This window comes from Phalacrocorax aristotelis, chromosome 1, assembly GCF_949628215.1.
Source record: "Phalacrocorax aristotelis chromosome 1, bGulAri2.1, whole genome shotgun sequence".
Taxonomy (NCBI): domain Eukaryota; kingdom Metazoa; phylum Chordata; class Aves; order Suliformes; family Phalacrocoracidae; genus Phalacrocorax; species Phalacrocorax aristotelis.
Window position 1 is genome coordinate 151,672,321 of NC_134276.1, and position 21,227 is coordinate 151,693,547.

The 21,227-nt window shown below is 46.6% G+C and overlaps 1 protein-coding gene across 4 annotated transcripts in view; it reads right to left on the reverse strand.

Moving 5' to 3' along the window:
* The window catches only part of IQSEC3 (IQ motif and Sec7 domain ArfGEF 3), a 106,187-nt gene that overhangs the window by 24,775 nt on the left and 60,185 nt on the right, over nucleotides 1-21,227 (reverse strand). For all 4 annotated transcript variants that reach the window (XM_075116197.1, XM_075116222.1, XM_075116204.1 and 1 more), the window contains exons 3-5: nucleotides 14,761-15,049; nucleotides 7,350-8,443; nucleotides 2,336-2,497 (exon numbers count right to left, since the gene is read on the reverse strand). In XM_075116197.1, the coding sequence (XP_074972298.1) occupies nucleotides 2,336-2,497; nucleotides 7,350-8,443; nucleotides 14,761-15,049 (1,545 nt within the window). The remainder of the gene's footprint in view (nucleotides 1-2,335; nucleotides 2,498-7,349; nucleotides 8,444-14,760; nucleotides 15,050-21,227) is intronic.

Consider the following 21,227-nt stretch of genomic DNA (forward strand, 5'->3'; position numbering starts at 1 on the left):
GAATCAGCAATTTATTGTGAAGAGGGGATGACAGCACAGATTGTTAGAGCAAGAACATCATATGTTGCCTGGAGAGATCAGACACAGGTTTGAACCCCAGATCCAGATTCTGTTGCTTGATATATGTCTGTGTACACACAGTCCATGTCCAAGATACATCCATGTACACACAGACTCAACAGCTCAGTTACCATCTTTGAGCCTTGCTTTCTACATCTGTAAATAGGATGGCAGGGTCACTCTTTCATTGAACATTTGGAGTGCTACATTGAAAGGTGCAGTGGAAACTGAAAGTAATGAGCGTGACGGAATAGGGCCACCTGCCTTAATGGCCCTCCTGCAAAATGCAAAGACAGGCAAACACAACATAGCATCTCCTGGGCATTGAGGCTGGGAAGGAGACACCCAGCTTTGCAATAGGGATTGTCCCCAGGAGCTGCTGACACAGAGTTTGTAATCGCATGTGAGGCAGAAGAATATGGTGGTTTGCGGGGATGATGCCAAATTTAGGACTACAAGGAACTGCCAGCTTATTGCTATTGTGATGTTTCCTTGTCTGTGCAGAGGCTAGATTTGGACTTCAGCAGTGTATCTGTCAGGGGAAGCAGCCCACACATTGCTTGCTGGAGAAAAAGAGGCAATTACTTTTAATTGTAGCTCTCAGCATGAAGAGACAGGAGAGAACATGCGTCTCGTTGCTGGCCAAATCAATACCCATATAGTATATTAAAAAAAGAGGTGGACCAAAGGTGAGGTACCTGTAGCATTAAGCAGCAGCAATTGCAGCAGAGATTAATTTTGAAATTTGGACCCAAATTTGGCTCTTGAACTGGCATCCTCCAGTCTTTCCCTGGAGTAGAAGTGCTGTGTGTATTGGATTTAGGGTTTCTATTTGGCTTGGTTCAAGAGAAACCACTGCAAAATTCAAGGGAGATAGAGAACATTTTGGAGAATGGGAGAATATAATAAAGCATCCAGTGCAAAGGACTTCCTGCCTAATGGAAAGGCAGCTCTCACTAAGAACTCTGTTTCTGCCTAATAAAAGAAAGACCCAGCTGAGTGTTGGTCATCCCTTGAAACAGGTCTCTGAATGAGCTGGTTGCCCCCGACTACACAGGTCACATCACCTGGCATGGCAGGCAGCCCTCACGTTCACACTCTGGTTCAAACTCACCCTGCTTTCACTGAGCAGTTCTCAGGGTGGGAGAGGTGCTGTCTCCTTTTTCTGATGTCCCCTTTTTAGCCTACAGAGAGCTGTGCTTTCTCCTTTTCCCTCATCTGAAGTAGCTCAGGACAAAGCAGGAAACGAAGGCTCATCTCAGTTCCCCAGGCCTATCTTTGCAAGAAAGCTTGTCATCCTGGACAACACCTGGACAACACCCAGACAACAGGAAAGATGCTTTCCTTCCCGACACTTTAGACCCTGTTCCTGCAACACAGGGGGCTGACAAGCTAGCAATGGTTACAATGTGGAAGGCAGGGCAATAGGCAGGCGCTGAGGTAGTATAAGTCTCAGGTATTCACAGGGTTTTGCAGCTCAAATTGCAAGACTTGAAAGAGTAAAGAGGTGTAGGCTGAGAAGTGCATGGCTTGTGTGACTGGGAGAGGGTCTAGGTGAGAGAATTGAAGGGAACAAGCCAGCAAAGGCAGCCACTGAACAGAGGCAGGGAGGAAACCTGAGATCATGTTCAGAAAAGGGACAGCTCAGCTTGTTGGTGTTTCTGGAGTAGGGGTGTTCCTCAGTCCTCTGTAACTGCAGTGGTAATGATAAAACCTTAGGATAATTTTTCTTCATGCAGGCCTCTTCATTACCACAAACAGGACCTCATTATCCCCGTAGTGCTGTTGGACAAACTGAAAAGACCACCCATCTCAAAACTGGACAGAAAGAGAACCAGGTGTGAAGCCAGCATTTGCTGCTCCCTGCTGGTCTCACAGTAAGGAGCAGATATTTTTCCACCTCCACCTCTCAGTACTTCCCAGAAAGCATCAGAGGTACTTTATCTGGGTGGGGTGAGACCCCAGTCACAGAGTTTCACAGCCACAAAACCTCCCAGCATCACTAGTCCTACCACTTGATAGTGCTGAGCTCCTGCTAGGTGATCGCAGGCCCTCTGAGGAGAGACTGAAACAAAAGGGCTGCTGATATTAGGGGGGAAGCACATTGCTGGGAAATGCATTGAGAGGTGCCTGATAGGGAGTGGGAATGGTGAAGTTCCCGCAGACTGGGGATGGGGTGCATGGAGGACAGGGTGCTTGCTGGTGCAGCCAGGGCAGACTGGGCTGGCAACTCCTTTACAGTGCAGGGAGAAGGGGAAGAGGTTTCCACACTTACTCCAGGACGTCCCTGTTGAACTGCTTCTTGCTGTTGCCCAGGAATTCCCCAATCATCTGGCGGCTCAGGCCCTTCCGCTGGAGCAGGAAATGTGCCACCCCAATGGGGGTGTCCGGGATGAAGCCTCGGGAGATCAGGAACTGGATCCCTTTGTCTGGGTTTCTGAAAGGGAAGGACAGAGACATGGTGAGTTTGCATGATCTTTTTGAGGCATTATTGCCTCTGGCTCACGTCAGGGCTTGCAGCAACGCAGCCCTCAGTAGGTGCATGGGCTCCTATGAGTCCATGTGTGTGTGGCAGGGATGAGACTGCTGGGGGCAGGGAAGTGACTGTGGGGAGTGCCCACCAGTTGCCGCTGAAGACAGATGCCATGGGATCTGCTGTGTCACTTGTGGCATCTGCTGTCACGTAGGATCACAAGTGCCATCCCACTGCCACAAAGGATCCTGCTACATGATATTAGCCTCATCAGTGACTCTCTTCTGCCATCCGTCTGCTCCAGAACAAAGGCTCTTGTATCGTCCCTGCCCCAGCTTGGTTTGTTTAGGGTCCCTGTGAGGACACGATTAGACTGTGTGTCCCATGTGTCCCACACAGACAGCACAGGAAATATCAGTACATTCAGCTGCTCTAAATGCACCCTACAGAGAGCTGTCCCCAGGGACCAAGGGTGAGAGCTGGGCACGTAACCCTTTGCTTTAGGGGAGCTGGGGTTGTACCTTCTGTAGGGCAGACAAAGGCAAAGGGAACAATGTGGCTGTGAAGAGACTTAGGAGATGTTACTGCCACGGACTTTGGGCAAATGAGGCTCAAGACACAAACAGGGATAATGAAAGGTCGGCACTTTTTCTGTATAAAAATAATTCTCTTTTCCATACATTTTTAGTGCTCAGAGTTGAGTGGCACTTTCTGCTTTCCTCACCTGAGCCTGGGGTTGGCTGCTTGAACAGAAATCCCATGCTCAGATTCCCTTATCTCTTCCTCCACTTCCCCCACCATTAGCTGTGTTGTTCTTCCCTTCTCTATTGATTTACCCCCTCAGGCAGAAATCTCTGTGTGTGGGTGGATGACAGCACGCACCTGGAGAATGCCTTGTCAAAGCTGGGAGAGAGCTGCATGCAGCTCCCAGACAGAGGGTTTTTCTCCCTCTGTGGCCATGAATGCCTTTCTGAGAACAGGTCTGGTGCTGAGTGGGCCTGATTGCCTGGTCATGGGAGTGATTTTCTGCTTATTAGTGTGCCGGTGTCTGTGCCTGCATACGCAGCTTTTAGTGTGTGTCTCAACAAGCACACATTTGTGTGTGTCTGTTCTGTATATGCAGATTGCTCCTGTACTGTACTTGTTCATCAGCGCCTGCACACCTGGCTTTCTCCTCATGTCTCCTATAAGCCTGCATGCTTCTATGTATCCTGGGAGTGGCTGTGAGCCTATGTGGTGCCTGTCCCACAGTAGAGACAGGAATGAGTGTGTCCGTGTATTGTGCAGGAGTTTTTCTTCCTATATTTCAGTGTGCCCCACCAAAGGGTGTCTGTCATGATGCATCCTTGCTGAGGGGAATTAGTACAGTGCCAGGAAGATTTCCACATTCCTTTGGTTCTCTGAACTGGTGAGTGGGGTGAGGTAAGAGGGTAGATTCTTCATGAAAGGCTGACATACTTAAACCATTAACCCAAATTCAGGGATCTTTGTCAAGGCTCAAGGAATGAATTTGCTCAGGCAGTTCCCTGGGGTGAGGAAAGGATAGGATGAGATCTCAGAGCACGTGAATGTGTGATATGCACAGGCACAGACTGTGACACTGTCAGGTGGTGAAGGATGTGGGTGAGCAACATATGTCTAGCTATAAGGGGATCAGCATTCGGGATAATGGCCTTCTCCTTACAGGGGCCTCATTGGTATACAAAAAGTAGATGGGCTTGAAATAGTTATCCTTAGTCTGTAATGTCACAAAGAAAATATCCTGGGCAGTGTGGCATCCCCAGGGAGAGTGGCTGGGAGAACAAGTCAGCCCATTAAATTTATGAACAGGAGAGCTGCAAGATCGGATATTGAAAAACCCAGGCCTCCTCCAGGGAGAAGCAACAGTGCACCATCTGTATTATCACACAGATCTCCGGGTTCACCTTTGAAGAGCATAGGCAAAGTTCTCTGCTAAGGACAAAGGTCATATGGGTAGGGCTAAAGTCAAGCTAAGCAACAGAGATTCGTAAAATGCACCTCTACCTGCACACTTCGGTATTTGGCAAGGGACAGTATGGTAATCACAGCACGAGGATGATCTCAGCCACGCTGGTGTGACTGCAAAGCCACTGGACTGACTTTGGATTCACTCCAGAGGTTCTGGGAGCTGAATGTGGCCAGAAAAAAGCAGCTCACACAGTGGCATGGATATAGAGATTTCAGTAGAGATGGCACACGCAACACAAGAGAATGTAGGATAAAACAGCACAGTCCTCCTGCACTGTCTAGACAATAACTCAAATATACATGCACACGCTATTCTTCCACTAATAGCAGTCTTTTATCAGTTTTTCCCAGTGTTTAATTTGTTCTCCACAAAATCCTGACAGCAATACAGCATCTCTGCCACTGAACACCTGCAGATGTATCCCATGTACTGCAGCATGTGGCTTTTACCCAGATGTGCAGCAGACAACTCCCCTTCCATCTCTCCTGAGCCTGATTCCTGCTATTTGCTTTAGTGTTGCAGGGGTGTTAAGCACGGCCAGCAAATGCTGCGGGATTCCTCACGTCCTGCTGGCTTTCCCTCTGCCCACGCAGCCAGCTGCCCACACACGCTGAGTTATTACAGCAGTGCTGCATAATGAAGCACTCTCCGTTCCAGGGATTCCACCCCCTCACTGTGGAGTGGAGATGGGGAAAGTGCCACAGCAGCACAGCATCAATGTGCTCCCAGGGAACTGCTCCGAACTATGGCAGATGGTGCTAGCAACTGCAGGCTTTCAGCTCTTGGTCCAAGGGAGTGGTCAGCAAAAAGGATGTGCACTCAGGCACACGTGGCCTCAGCTCCATGCCCTGTGGGTTGGTGCCTGCATTGCAAATGCTACAATGGTAAACTGGCTCCTTGACAGAAATTGGTAGGGAGACCAACAACCAAATAACCGCAGAAAGCTGAATGGCCTTCCCAGCCCCTTGGATTGAGGTACACGACAGTGTCACAAGGGGACCCATGTGTCCCTTAGGTCCCACTCATAGAACAAAAAAGGCTTCACTCCACAGAGCTAACAGGTCAGTTCTCACCCTCCCTGTCCTGCAACATTTTGTCAAGAAAACTGAGCCTTACAGGTTACCGCACATAGTTTCAGCAGCTAGTTTCAAGGGAGCAGGGGAGGCCTGGCTACGAAGTTGTGTTTCAGAGCTCCACGGTAAGTCTTCTATCCCACAGGGACCTGCAAGATGCAGTGAACCCAGGTCACTGAATGAAGGAGGATGGCAGAGCTGCTTCCCCAAAACAGACTTGGCGCTGCTGATCTGTCACATGAATATGTGCCAGGCAGATTGGGGGAGGAGGAGAGGCTGGGAAAAATAATTTTCACTCCTGCTTTATCTTCACATCAGTGCTCATGTCAACCATGCAGGAACTAAAGGAAAACACATTGGGTGGAGGAACTCCTGCCAAGCATGGCTGAGAATACTGAAACACTTAGTAGCGGAGAGATGAGCCCCATGTTCCACTCCAGAAGTACACCTATCCCAACACAAACACCAGAACATCTGTGTGGATCTGGAACTATCTCTATCATAATCAACCCCCCACCTGTGTCTGGTGCCTACCTTCTCTCATTACAGCCTGCTTGTGTTCACCAGGCAAATCTGTGTGTGCCCAGAGCCTGTCTTTGATATATACACATGGACCCACCTGTTCACAGCCTAATCTCAGAGCTAGTAAAATGTCTTCCTCAGTTCTGTAAGAGTCCCAAATCTGTCTGCTCTAACACCACTTCTGTTCTGGATGTGCTCCAAGCCCAGCCCTAAAAACACCTCCTCCAGGTTCCTGCCTCCTGGAGTCCACAAACTCTGTACTACACATATATAAATCCTGGGCATTGCCCCCTTGTCTGTGCAAAACTTCTGCCTATGACTGCATAATCTCTAGTCCTTGCTCTGACCAAAAGCCCACACTAATGTGTGGCTAATCATTCTTCTAGTATGGGTGCACTAGATCCCCAGCACCTTCATTAGGGGACTCAAATGGAAACCAAGACAGCAAAAGATGAGAGTGTGATGATGGAGCAAACCCCAATATTTCTCATGGCTTGCTTTGATGAGAAAAGTCTCATCAAAAGGCAATGAGCAAATCTAAAGCTCCTTATAGGAGCTCAGCTGCTTTCTGCCAATCCAAAATAGACTGTGTGTGACCCCTAGAGTTAACCTCTTCTGACAGTAATCTCTGGGCTGCTCTGCTTTTGCTTTCACACCTACAGCCTTTTCATAGGATATCAGACTTTGATGTGTGAGAGACTGAGATGACTAAACCTGGTCTGTCAGGTAAAAATCTACCCAAATGCCAGAAGGAAAATGACAGCCAGAGCACTCATACTGGGCTAGCTAAGCTCAGCTCTACCTTTCTCTCTCTCTCTCTATTTACTTGGAAATGCCCCATGTAAAGTAACCAGGGTTGGGTTTACATCCCCAGCTACGCTTGTTCCTTTGCAACAGAGTGGAGCAGGAGCCTAGATCCCAGGCTCAGCTGGTGGATGCCAAATGGACAGCAACTGGGACTGAAGGTCCAGAATTCAGGAGAGCATGTGCACCACTCGTGGGGCACTGGGCTTGTTCCTCTGTTGGGCAGAAGATCAGGACAGCACCTGGAGGACTTTAGGGAAAAAGCTTCTGGGCAGCCAACCTGTGGTCTGCATTGCATACCCAGAGGGTCATGCCCTTGAATATGAAAGAACTTCCCCAGAGATGGATCTAGACCAAGAGTCTGCCATCTCCTGTTCCTTGAGGCATGAAATATGCTGGGAAACACGAAAGAGGAAGATTCACTTACATATTAAAGAGGTTTAGCCCAATGCGGTAGAGACGCTTCCTCATGGTGTCTGTGGAAAGTGTGGGGGACTTGCAGCTTGCTGGGTTCTCGCAGTGGTACCTTGGGAGACTGAGGATCATGGCCTGCAGTGCTTCTTTCGAGGATACCTCAGAGGCTGACTTGGCTGAAGTGGAGGTGCTGCTGCTGCTCAGCTGCTCCAAGTTGTCTGCATTCTCAGACTCAGAGCCTTTGTTTTGCCCTGTCTCATTGCTAGCATCAAACTGGAGCTTCTGCACTGCCATCTGCCCAGGCTCAGCACTGCTGTCTCCCGTGACATTAGTACTGACATTCACCTCAGTGAAAGTGTGGCTGTTCTGGAGAGCTCTGGACTCAGGTAAGCTCTCTGGGGCAGCCGGTGGTTCACTGGCTCCGCCCTCCCCTTCTCCTGCACCTTCTTCAGCCTTGGCAGCTTGAGAGAGCCCAGCCTGGGCATTGCTGCTGAGGCAATTTGCCATGGACACCGAGGTAGACGATGAGACAGAGATGTTCTTGTTGTCAATCTGGACTGTGACATCTCGAAAAGCCATCATGAGAGTGCTGCTGCTCTTGGGTAAGGTATCTGGCAGGAGCCCTTCCTCTTTCTCCTTGTCCTGCAGCTCAGTTTCTAAGTCTTGGTTTGGCTGCATTGAGCTGGCACTGAAGGTCTCCCTTATCTGGTATGAGCCCCCATCTTGCAGTGAGCACATGGTCTTCAGGCTCCAGGTGCTGAGGGCATCATCAATAGATTTGGCCAGGGACTGAACTTGTTCTGTGAAGGAGTCCTCCAGCTCGGTCAGTGCCCCACTGATGGTGGCTGGCAAAGATGGAGACCTCACCAATGGGATGCCCACAAAGTTGTACCCCTCCACCAGGGCTTTCTCAGCGGAGAAGCTCTCTGAGTTCTGGACCCGGACTTTCCTCAGAGAAATACGGCGTGGCATGCGGCTCTCCAGCAGTGAGTTGCGGATCTTCTCAAAGTTCTTACTGAGCTGGTACTGCCGGAAAGCAGTCTGGATGGTGCAGGCTGCCCTGCGAGATACCAGGTGACCTCCGTATTTGTGCTCTAGCATTTCGATCTGAAAGACATATAAACAGGAGAGGTTATTTTTTGTTAATTGACTTCTGATGGCTTTCTGTGACCTGAGTTCCTACAGTGATTAGTCTGTAATGACTCTGAGAAGAACTTCTAACACTGAATTAGCTTCTTCCTGCACTGCTGTGCCCTTGATTTCAATGGAAGGTCCCTCTTTGGGCGTAGCTTAGCCAGCATCAGTACTGTGAGCGTCCTCACAGCTATAACATGATCATGCCTCTTCCTAGAATGCCAGCCATACAAGCTGGAGCCTGGAGGTGCCCTTCCTTTGCAGACCCACTTCTGATGGCCTTCAGGGCAAGCTCATACTACAAATAGTGTTCCAGATGTGTCTTCCTGCTCAGTAGTGCTCTGGTAATGTCAAGCATCATCCCTTGTCTCAGAGTGTTACTAATGCTCCTCCCCTCCTTAGTCACCTTAGGAAATACTCTCAGGGAAAGGAGAAATCATTCAGAAAAAGGAAAGAAAAGCTCATTTTTAAATGCAGAAAATACTGGCTTGATCATAGGAGCTAATGAGAAACATCAGCTTCCACAGAAGTCAGTGGAAGCTGAGTTTGTTCAGTCTCTTTTATAAAGCACTCTGAATCCCAAAGTGTCTTCCTTTCTGATATCTGAGTTTTTCAGATGTCAGCCAGAAGTGAAATGAAAACTACCCAAGGAAAGAAAGACTCTTGGTTTTGAAAGGTAAAAAATTCTGATTTTAGATGTTAAGACAAGATATTAAGAACATGTAGCAAGAGGAATTATTCCCTCCTGAGCTGGTAACAACAAACACACATTTAAATACATACCACACAGCTAAGTGGCATCTCAACAGGCTTCAACAAAGCAAGTATGTATGGTAATTTCTATTTCATAGCCTATTATTTATACTTCCTGGTGATCCCCTCACTCTTCCTCTGCAGCTGAGCCTTCACTAACATGCTATAGGAGAATGTTAGGTGATACGGTTCCAGTGAGTAACTAATGAAGGACAAGGAAGATGTGATGTGTGAAGATGATGGTAGATGATGGGATTGAAGAAAAAAGAAGGGTGAACTAGAATTTCCTTCACTGAGGTTTTGGCTGAACTATGAGCTAGACTTTACCCTGTTGGCACTTCACAGGGCAGAGCGCAGGTGCAGACTGTAGTGTTTAAATGTGTGTGCACATGTGGAAAAGCCAAAAAAGGGTGAACTGCAGGACTGGTAGTGTTGGTAGAATCAGTCCTGAGCTAAAGGAGGAGTCACTACGTCGTTCATGTGGTGAGCATAAGCTCATTAGCAGATCCAAAAGATGAGTTTTACTGACTGCATCCTTACTGCCAGACAGATACCACTTGCCCCTCCCCATGCCTTGCTGGCCCAGTACTCACAGGATAAAGGACTGAGCTCACAGAAGATCTGAGTTTAAGTGAAAACTGTTTTTGTAGTCAAGGTGAGACTGAGGCATGAGCCTCAGCTTGCAGAGTCATGTCATGTCATCTGCTTCCTTCTTATTTTCCTTTTTTGTAACACTATGTAATTTTCAGATAAAACTCAGTGAGTGATCTAGTTTCAAGCGAAGGCCTGGAACGACAGCTATGAGAAGTGTAAATCACCTCATTCCTTCCAATACTAACTTCTCTGGAAGTAGGGGAAGATGATATGACCTTGGGAAATGACAGGAAGGGAGGAAAAATATTACCCCAGCCATTCTGTCCCTTCACTGGTATCCTGGCTGCTGGAATAAGTACTGAAGGCCTTGCCCACTGGCACCCCAAGCAGTAACAGGTAGCAGTAGCAGGGGGATACACATCCTTTTGTATTTCTCTTGCTGGAAATGAACCCTTGCCTTGTGCTCAAACATAAGGTAGACTTCTGTTTTCTGTTTGCCTTGCCCTTGAATTCACATCTGTCCAAAGCAAGCATCAAAGCTCAGCACTGAGAAATACTAGCAATTTGTTTAGCAATGGGTTTGGCCACTGCAGTTGTAGAGGCAGCTGGCTTGAAGTTCTGCTTACCCCTAATGTAAAAAACATTGGCTGAGTACTTGCCCTGCTGCCCTCCCAGAAAGGGAGTGCAAAACTGGTGCTAAAAATCACCCACACAATGATCATGGTTTCAGGTTTATTTACCACAAGACCTGTCAGTAGGCTTTTTGGATAAACAAGGTCTCTGCTTATGCCCAGAGTTTGATGTGGCAGGAAAGTGGAATACAGGGACAAGAAGAGATTCTGGTAGCAAGCAAAAGGGTTTTGCTGGGGTTCTTTGTCCTTCTTTCCAAAATGACCACCTTAAATCCCACCATAAAACCAGCACTCTTGTCACATCTCTTCAGAGTTGGCCCCCTTGGAAAGAGACTGAGTTATTCCTTGGCCCTTCCCTTCAGGAACAAGGCTCATACAGAAAAATGCAAATTAAACCAATAACCTGCACAGGCCCAACCCAGACAGTTATTGCTGACAACTGACCGTGAGCACTTAATATAATGGTCTGGTTAATCAAAATGTAGATCTAATTGTGTTGAGAGGGAAAGAGGAACAAACGGGAGGGACAGACACAGCTATCTGAGGGACCGAATAATAGTAAGATGCAAAATAAGGCAGAAGCAAGAGTCTTTTAATTACCTGAGGTTTCCAAGGAGGTGACAGGCATTCTGAAAACATGAAATTCTTATGCTCTGATCTTATTAGAGGCCAAGACAAGATGTCATTGCTGATCTGAAGTAAAAGGCCAGTTTATCTCATGCAAGGACAGTTCCCAAAAAGGCAGACTTTAATAACTGCTAAAAGGAGAGATCCGTCTAAAAGTCTAAATGAACGGTGCAAGCTGTCAGTACCTGATAAAACATCACCAGCTTTTTGCAGTCCATTATCTCAGTCCTCCTGAAGGACTAAGGCATTAAGGACCAGAAGATGCAAAGTGAGAGGACTCCCAACCTAGTCTGTTCTCCAGCTCATATCAGGTGTGCAAAGATGGATTCTGCATGTGGTCCACTGCCATCCATCCCTACCCAAATGAAGGGGAGTCGTATAGTGTCTTGCAGCTGGGATAACAAGGACCAGGACTGGTCCAAAGGAAGCTTGAGAACACTGACAAAGCCAGAAGCAGCACCCCCATAGAGAAGTGCCCTCCCCACCCTTGCTTAGTAGGAGTGGGTCTCTGTCTCTCTCTCTCCTTGATGTAGCCCAGCCATTTACTGTTTACTGATGTCTGAGGCATTCACATTTGCTATCAGGTCGAGCTAACTGGTACTCCAGAGGAATTAAGGATTTCACAGAGCTGTTGGCCTGTTTTCTTCCTCTGGAGAGGAGGAAAGGGCATCCATTAGCTCCACACCAGTCACAGGTAATGGAGATGTATGTCTGGCTTGCTGGAGGAACCTTCTCTTCCCATTTGAGAGGCGAGAAAGGCCAGACATGATTGGCCTTCTCTCACTCCTAATAAACCCTATGAATCACAAGTAATTGCCTACTTAAAGCTACTCTTCTCTGGGGAATGATCTGACAGCTGGCGCCAAAGGAAAGGAAAAGCAGGAGGGGGGTCGGGGGGATTTCAAAGAATAATTAGCTTAATACATTTCTGGGTCTCAATATGAACACTCAGTCTGAGAAATTCAGGCCTTGTGGATGAATTAGAAATGGCTGGGAAATATCTGTTGCCATGAGGGATTGCACGTGAAGGAAGCTTGCCTAAGGCAAACCAAAGTGCCAAGCTTAGATATGGCCAAACATCTGAGGTGCACACTCCATGGCTTTGCTGCCCATAAGCATAAATTCATAAATCTGCCAGGAGAGAATGGGCCTGATCTTATTCTCAGTTAGCACTGGTTTTCCACCCAGGTTGCCACTAAGCATGGCAAAATGCCACCACGTTAGCAAGAAGAGAACCAGGCTCAGTGACAGAACCTGGGTCATTCAAGGCAATGCATGCATTGTAAAAAAATTTTTTAAAGACATGCAAGCATACATGTTCTCTACCACCCATTCTTAACACCACTCCCTCCCACCAACCTTTCACAATGGAAGGGCATTTCTATAAGGGCCATGTGTTAATGGGACATTTTCCTTCGTACATGGGTTTTCTGCCACCCTTCAGCACAACAGAAGAGAATGTATGACTGAAAGCATGCTCCTCTCTCCTGCAATCCCCTCCATTTTCCCAACATTACAATAAAGCCTAAACATAGGAGAACTTTAGCACTTGAGTTTCCTTTCCAACCTCCCAACATAGTGTACTTCTGCTCCGTGTACTGTCAGCATGCTCTGTTTTATGGGATAGAGAGCAAGGAGAGCCACGACCACACTCACAACTCTCTAGTGTGATGCTGAGGGGCAATGACTGGTAGATGACCTGCACCTCCAAGCCCTGCAGAAGCAGCCATATGCCACCCTCCTTCCTTACCAGCATTCAGTCCTCTTCCAAAAGCTAAATGTGACTTCAGCTGCACCATGAGACTAAAAATGACTCCTTCCACCTGTTTTTCTTACTCTAAGCTTTATTAATGTATTACAATTTGTGCTACGATGAGGGAACTACTGGGACAGTGCTGTGAGGGTCTTATCACTCTTATTCCTATTCAAGAGAACTACCTGTCAAGTAAGTTTATAGGAATATCTATGAAAACCCATACAGGAGTGCAAGACTGGAAGAATTAATACTCTTCAGTCCCTGAAAACCTCCCCTTCCAGAGCTGGAGGCAATCCACTGAGGACGTCCATCAGGCTGGAGGAACATGGATACTGTAAGCCCCCTTTGCTGTGAGAAAAGTGCTTTCACCTATGAGATAGGCTAGGTCCCTGCAAGGTAAGTACTGTGAAGCACCAGAACTTAACAAATGATCAGCTAACATGTCTCTCTCTTTCACATGCATCCAGGGCAGGTCTGGCCTCTGCTGCAAGAACAGTGATAGGACAACATGACCTTAAACCTAAAATAATACAGGACAGACACTCCCCAGGACAAATCAGAACAGCTTTAGGACATTGAGGAGGCTAAGCCCATACATAGCAGCCAAGATCTGGCCCACCCTGAGGATACATCACATTAGTTTGTGAAGCCAGTTAATTAGTCTCTCTTGTTTCTTTTTCTGGTGTGAAGCAAAAATTCTGTCCGCATTGAGTATGCAGTATTTTGAGAAAGACAGAGCTAAAGATCCAAGGTCTCTTTTCTGCTCAGGAATTTATTGGGCCATTGATCTGACATATATGTTTAGGGACAGCAGCAATGCCTTGAGGGAGGTGGTAGAGAGATGTCCGAGAAGCAGCAGCTTCTTCTGTGGGAACCTCATTAGCTGAGACCCTTCATCTGCAATAGAACAGCTCCCACTGAATTCTCCCACTGAACGTAATCCGGACACTGTCACTAGGGCTTGCTTGTCTTCCTCATCTCACATACTGCAGAGTCTGCATATCAAACAGCTTCTGGTTGAGCTGCCATCCCAGAGAAAAGTCAGTAATTATTCTTTAGGTTTTGTTTTGCACAACAGCTCTCCTGGGCTGTAATCTGCAGAGATGCTGGCGGGGCGGGTATGTTCCACCTCATTGCCTTTGAGTGAGGAGGCCAGCTGCTATTAGTCCCTGTCCTGCTATCCCCTGCTGGGATCCCATCAGGAGATGCAGCTAGAGATGGGTAGACTTGTGCTCTGGAGCTACGATGTAGCCTCAGGCACGGGAGGGAAGGCTTGCAACTTCAAGAGTTGAATAATTTTCTCTCATCCTGGTAAACCTGCCTGTCTCTTCAGCGTCCATCACTGGATTGAAGGCAGTGATGGTAGCAGTACACAAACATCGTGGTAGATACTGTGCAGGACACTCACTGAATAAACCCCACTTCCCCATAAAGCTCGTGATTTGAAGAGGCTAATGTGGAAGCGCATTGGGGGCCTGCCCACCATGATCCAGGAGGCCAAGGCGGCTTTTGGACACCTCTCCCATGAGGGAGTTTTTTTGGGACAGTCAGTTCCTGGGAGACCTACAGGCACCACACGTTTGTGAGCAAGTCAGTATCTCTGGATGACGCAGCTCTTGGCTGCCCACAACCCATCTCTAAGGCTACAGTCACAACTGAGTATCTGGGTCCATTTTGGACCACAGAACCCAGGCAATGAGGAGTAGAGTCCAGCAGGTTTGAGTGAAAGGGTGTAGCAGTCAGAAGTGGGGAAGCTATTTCCTCCATCAGCGCCATGTAGCCAAAGGGCCAGGCCTGTTCGGGCAGGGCAAAAGCTCAAGGTGAACAAAAGGCTTAAGTGTTTGTTGAAAGACGTCCCACCACAGTGTGAATGCATTCCCACCCACCCCATCCCCATCTCCCACAGCCTAAGGAGGATGCCTCTGTACCTGTTTATTCTTTAGGTCAAGGGAGAGCTCATAATCGGAGGCAGCTGCATGGGAACACGAGGCCGTCCCTTTGCTGCGCTGCACTCTCACTGGGGAGCCCGTGTGGTGGAGGCTCGCCTTCTGCACCAGAGGGGAACACCCCGCTGCCTGCTCTTCTTGGAGCTCCGCATGCTGGGCTTTTAGCGTCAGGGTGTCGGACCTGCCTTCCTGGCCACTCTGTCTGCCGGCCTCCTTCGGATCCTCCGTTTCACACACGGCTTTCTTGCTTGTGGAACCGCTGGGATCGTCACTGTGAACAAAACGCAACGTTTCGCTTTTTTTATTTGTTTTTATTATATTTTGTTTATGATTATGCTTATTGTTGTTCACTATACTCATTCACTGAGCTGCATTTTAAATGTTTAGGGAGCCTGGTCTGTGAGGGGTCTCTATCAGTGATGGATCAGGACCTTAGGTTGATGCAGCCAAAGCTCTGATCCCTCCCTGCCTAAGAGTAGGCACCTGTGCTGCACACACTGTATGAAGCAGTCCTGCAGCTCCTGGAGCTGCTTGGATGCCTCTGCTTGAGGTGCTTCAGTTGGAGGTGAGGGGCCAAGGAGAGTGTCATGGCCTATGGACACCTCTCCTGCTCCCTGGAGCAGCTAGCAGCTGGCAGTCACCCCTGTGCCCTTGCCGTGCCCTTGTCACCTATTGCTCAGCATTATTCTGTGCATCCCAGAGTCCCATCTGGCATGGAGCCTGGATCCCAAGGATCCAGTTTTCCCCTGGAGTTTCTAAGGGCATGTGGGAAATGGTGCAGGGGCAGCTGAATGTTGCAGAGTTTTCAGAGGAACTCTTGGAGAGCTGAGAGTATAAAGATGCAACAGAGTCAGCCAGTCCTGAGACTCTGACTTTAAAGCATGTCTGCAATACAGCCATAGCAGACTGCAGAGCTTCCAAGAAAGAAGTCTTTTCCTTCTGACCCACGGGACAGATTGCTGTGCCACTGAGATCTTGTGAAGAAGGGAAAACACCCTTTTCTCCTGTCAGCCATAGCAGTAATTGTGTGAAACCAGGGCCTGACAACAGTGCAGTCTAAGAGAGCTGACATGTTACTCCAGACAGGATGGGATTAGCATATGTCTGATCCATTGAAGTGCTGAGAAAGTCTGTTGTTAACCTCTCCTGCCAAATATTTTCAAAAATCATCCAGTTTCAAACAAGATTTTGGTATTCTGGGGGACTGTTTGAACCATGGGAGTGTATATTTGCTGTTACATTAGCCTCTTTCCAGTGGCTACAGAGAAATAATTTATCATTTCCAAGAGTGTGCAGGACAGTCTGCATGGCCTCTGGGTTCTACTGCACTGTGTACATCAGATACAGCTCCACTGGTTTCCAGGGGATGAGTATTTAGCTGAGAGTAACATCTACAGAACCAATGCATTTAATTCCATTGAAACAAAGGCTGTGTACTGCCTCCCATATTTAAACACCATTAAATTATTTAATTCACTTCTGAATCATATTTCTTTCTCTTGCTTTTGCTCCACATATGACCAGTTCTGCTGTCATCTAGATAACAAATCATTTTATGATTGGTGTTGATATCAGAGCAAAATCAGGAAAATTAGATATTCTTTTCTGTAGTGTCCAAATTACTTAGAAGCATTCAAGTCTCATTTTCAAAAGTGTTGTAAGCATTTAAGAGCCCAAGACTTGTAACTGTAAATAGGCTTTGCCTCCCAAGCCTCAGAGTGCTTTTGTGTACTTAGTAGTACTTTAAAAGGAAGTTTATTCCCTCCAATGGCAGCTCTTCTGTTCAGTAGATTCAACAATCAAATGTAGAAATATTTCCTCAGTTTCTAAAAGGTCTCCAAATCTGATGAGCCAAAGACAGTACCACAACTTCAGAACTAAGAAAGATGAGGGATTTAAAGGTGGAAAGTTTCTTCTTTTATACACATGCATGCAGTCACCAGTTAAGACTTAAAAAATAAATTCTGAGAAGAAACCAGTCTTTTACATAAATGCTATATAACCAGCTTTGTCAAAGCATATTAAAATGACATACTTGCATACTCCTCAATCAGGAAATGCTGCCATTAAAATGAGGCATAAAACTGTCCTTTTAGGTTGTACACCTTATAAAATCTTTCCTTGTTATATTTCTTATACTCTATAATTGAACAATCTTTTTTCTATACCTAAAGATGTACATGTAAAGTATGTACCTATTTTTAACTCTTGTTCTGTGTCCATCCACATTGCAGGAAATGTTTAGGCCAACGGCATCCTGGCTTGTATCAGGAAGTGTGGCCAGCAGGAGCAGGGAAGTGATTGTGCCCCTGTCCTCGGCACTGGTGAGGCTGCACCTTGAACACTGTGTTCAGTTTTGGGTCCCTCAGTACAAGAAGGACGTTGAGGTGTTGGAGCGTATCCAGAGAAGGGCAGTAAAGCTGGTGAAGGGTCTGGACAGCACATCTGATGAGGAGCAGCTGAGGGAACTGGGGTTGTTTGGTCTGGAGAAGGACGCTGAGGGGAGACCTTAATGTAGTGAGGTGGGTGTTGGTCTCTTTTCCCAAGTAACTAGTGATAGGTCGAGAGGAAATGGCCTCAAAGTGTGTCAGGGGAGGTTTAGATTGGATATTATGAAAAATTTCACTACTGAAAGAGTGGTCAGGCATTGGAACAGGCTGCCCAGAGAGGTGGCAGAGTCACCATCCCTGGAGGTGTTCAAAAAATGTGTAGATGTGGCACTTCAGGGCATGGTTTAGGAGACATGGTGGTTTTGGGTTGACGGTTGGCCTTGATGATCCTAGAGGTCTTTTCCAACCTTAATGATTCTATGATTCTATTAATAAAAGACTTTTCCCTTACAGCTCTCCCTGTAACATTTTTATTGGCAGCCTCTGTGCTATCCATTCTCATTTTAACCATTGAGCGGAGCCATAATTTTTATCCTCAGCTCAAGTGACGACCAGGTGAACATAGATTTGATCATATTTTCATTGAAGTGTGTGCCAAAAGCCTCACAAGTATTTCAGTGGGAACCGAACTGTGCCCTACAAAGCAATTTCAGCCAGATACTTATGCTCTGATTCAGCAAGCCACATAACCCAAATTGCTCTGCTGAGTCAAGGCCACAGTGCACAGTGTGCTACGCAGACTTTCTTTAGGGCAGATCAGGGCCTGAGGCAGTAGACTAGAGAGCTAGTTGACTTCCCTTGGAGCATGAATGGGCTCTAAAAGCCAGCAAATATTCCCTGACGTGATGGTCCTCTAAACACACTTGCACATATGCTTAACTCTATTTTTCTGATGGCCTCCACTGACTGCTCGTGGTAGAACGTGAAGTGTGTGCATAACAGTTTGCAGCATTTGGGCCTGTTGCTCTGTAAGGCTGTACATCACCTCCAGTGTATGCTACCTATTTGGTTTTCTGTCACACACAGTTTAAAGTCTGATTGAATAACATTCACAGTGACAGGATAAGCTGCATGCACTGCTAATATAGAAGAAAAACCAGCAGGCTTTGTAGAATCACAGAATAACCTAGGTTAGCAGGGAAGGCTGGAGGCCTCTATTCCAACTCCCTGCTCAAAGCAGGGCCATTTTCAAAGACAGAAAAGGTTGATCTGGGCCTTCTCCAGTCAACTCTTCAATACCTCCAGACATGAAGATTCCCCAGGCTCTCTGGAAAGCTTTTTTAGGGCAGTTAGTGCACTAATAGACCTTAACAGCCTGACCAGCCTCACCTGGGGCCACCACAAATATCCCCTGCACAATTCCCCCTTTTCAGCCCACCCCAGGGCCATCAGTCCCTGTCCCAGCAACACTGTAAGAGTGCTGGTCTCCAGCTCTGCCACAGCCTTCCCCTCTTCATGGCCATAGACCCACTTTACTGTGACCTGCAGACTGATTCCCCAGCTTGACCCTGGACCTGCCTCATCACCATGGACCTACCCTACTGATCACTTGGATGTGTCTGACCCTAAGTACTCCCACTGAACCTCATTCTTACCCTGGCCAATGAGGCAGAGGGTGTTGGACCAATCCAAAATGCTCAGAAGCCCCCTTTAAACTCATTAGGCATTTAGGATGTTCCTCAAGCCACAAGAGCGCTAAGACTGCAAGCACTAAGTGCACACATTCATTCACATATATGTGAGAATAACCACCAAGCTCAGTGCTCCCCCTCACAGTGCATAACTGAAGACACTAAAGACACTGTGCCAGGTTATGGATGTAAGCTAAGCACACGTACATGTACATCCATGCCTTCCTCCTCCATGCATGCTCTAGGCCCAGTGAATACACCCATTCAGAAAGTATTGTGCTTATGCATGGAATTTTCTGAGGGTCAAAACTCAGTCAAATCAAAATCAGATGCCACTGAAGCACTCAAAGGCATTTTTCAGCTAGATGTTTTTATGCTAAATATAAACTGTTTAACCCGTTGTTGGTTTGGCTATTGTGCTGTTCAGGAAGCAATAGCAAATACTCTTGCTGAAGTGGGAACAGTTTCTACACGTTCTTTTGTGGAAAAAAAAATATGGCGGAACCACTTTTACTTAGTGAGGGGAAAAATCTTGGAAAAAAGGAAAAGACAAACCTACTTTAAGGTTTAGGCAAGAGACCAAACCTGGGAAATTTAGGCTTCAGCTGGTAAACTTCAGTGACTTACAAGCAATGTAAAAAAGGGATAAAGACAGAGTTTGCTTAGCAGCCTGAGTGTTAGCATTACAGCCCTATGGTTCCACTTACCACCCTGTATTCCTTCCAGGTTTACTCCCATCTTGAGCCTGTTTCTGAGGAAGTGTTGTGGGGAGGCCTATTTTCTGTCATCCAGAGGCAACAGATGAAGCCCCATATGAGAGACAAAACACACTGCTAAAGATCAAAAGTGATGCTGCAGTGAAATATAGGCTAAAGCTTTAACAATTTACATTTTTTCCTTCTGCCCCGAGTGACACAGTTGATTTGCATTGGTAGAGCACAGTCTTTGTTAATAAGTGAAGGCTCAGGAGCTATTGTAATCATAGTAACAAAAAAATGAAACAGTAAGAAAAGTAAGTATGGCAAGGATAGACACTACAGCATGGAAGATATCTGGCAAAAAAATGTTTATAAGTAAATTATGGGGATCCACTTGCTTCCCCAGGCCAGTGAGCAATCAGCCCCCCTGGCCATGGGGTGAAGGAAGGGAATGGAACTATTGCACATTCTGTTTCTTGGATAAGCAAATTTTTCTAACCAGGTATAATGATTAAAAATCCCATGCAGAGTCTAAGGTATGAATCCTAATGCCCTGGCCAAACTCCAGCTAGGTCAATTTAGTCCTGTATCCCAGCATCACCCCTGCAGTTTCAACTATAATCAGTGTTCTTTACTTGCTGTCCTAAAGTATCATATACCACCATCTTTCACAGTCTTTACAGCTACTCTTGCATGATAAATGAGGCAATTTACTGCTAGTCATGCAATCAGGTAGGGAAGGTTTGTAATGTCTTTGAATTCTGTTTGATTGAAAGTTGTAACATTATTGTAAATCACTTGCAATCAGGTAAAAAAGGAAGACTACAAATTTAGCTGTTCTGTTCTTCCTAGATGTTCCTACATGACTTTTATGACCCATAGCAACTAGCTTGGTCATTATTACAAATAGATTTCATCTGCTGTAGAAAACATCTCTCATGTTTCAGCTATCTCCTGCTACTTTTGCACTGCTGACTTGCATATGCGTGCTGCAGACAGAAACCAGTTTTGTTAACAAAGATGGTGACTACAGACAGTCTGACTCAGGGCTTATATGAAATACTATAGCTAGTCTAGCATTTCAAAACAGGGATATTGGGGTTCTGGGCTGAATCCTAGTGTTTGTTTCAAGAAAGCAGGATGGTGAAAAAGCTCTCACTGAGTCAATACAGCTGGGCACCCATAAATATTTTATCTGGCGTGGATAAGCGAGACTTCTGATATTTAGCTTCTATGTGCAGATTTCTCGGGAAGATTTTCTATAAGGATTACACTGAAGGAAAGACGTGGGGAGTTGATAGAGGAAAAATAGTATTATATAGAGGGTTTTTTATTACTTCCTTTTTTCTCCCTTCCTGGTATCTTGGAAACCTAAGGACCAAATCAGTGATACTAAATTATCAAACCGGAGAAGCCCGTCCACCCATTCCTAGTAGTATCAGCTCTCCTTGTCTGTACAGAGCTGTTGTATCATACTCTGTCCTGGGAGGGATTTGACAGCTTTTCAGTTCCTACAGCATCAGGATGGTGCACTTCCTTGCAGATGTCTCACCATCTCCTTGCTGCCGGAAACACACCTTTATAGCTTGGCAAGGATCTGTGCTTCTACCTGCCAGCTGTGGAGCTGAACCATGGTTATCTGTTGGATCTTGACTGTGAGGCTTAAACATTCCCCCACCTGATGACTTGAGAAGGAAATGCAGCCTCTTCCCCAAAAATATTTCAAGACA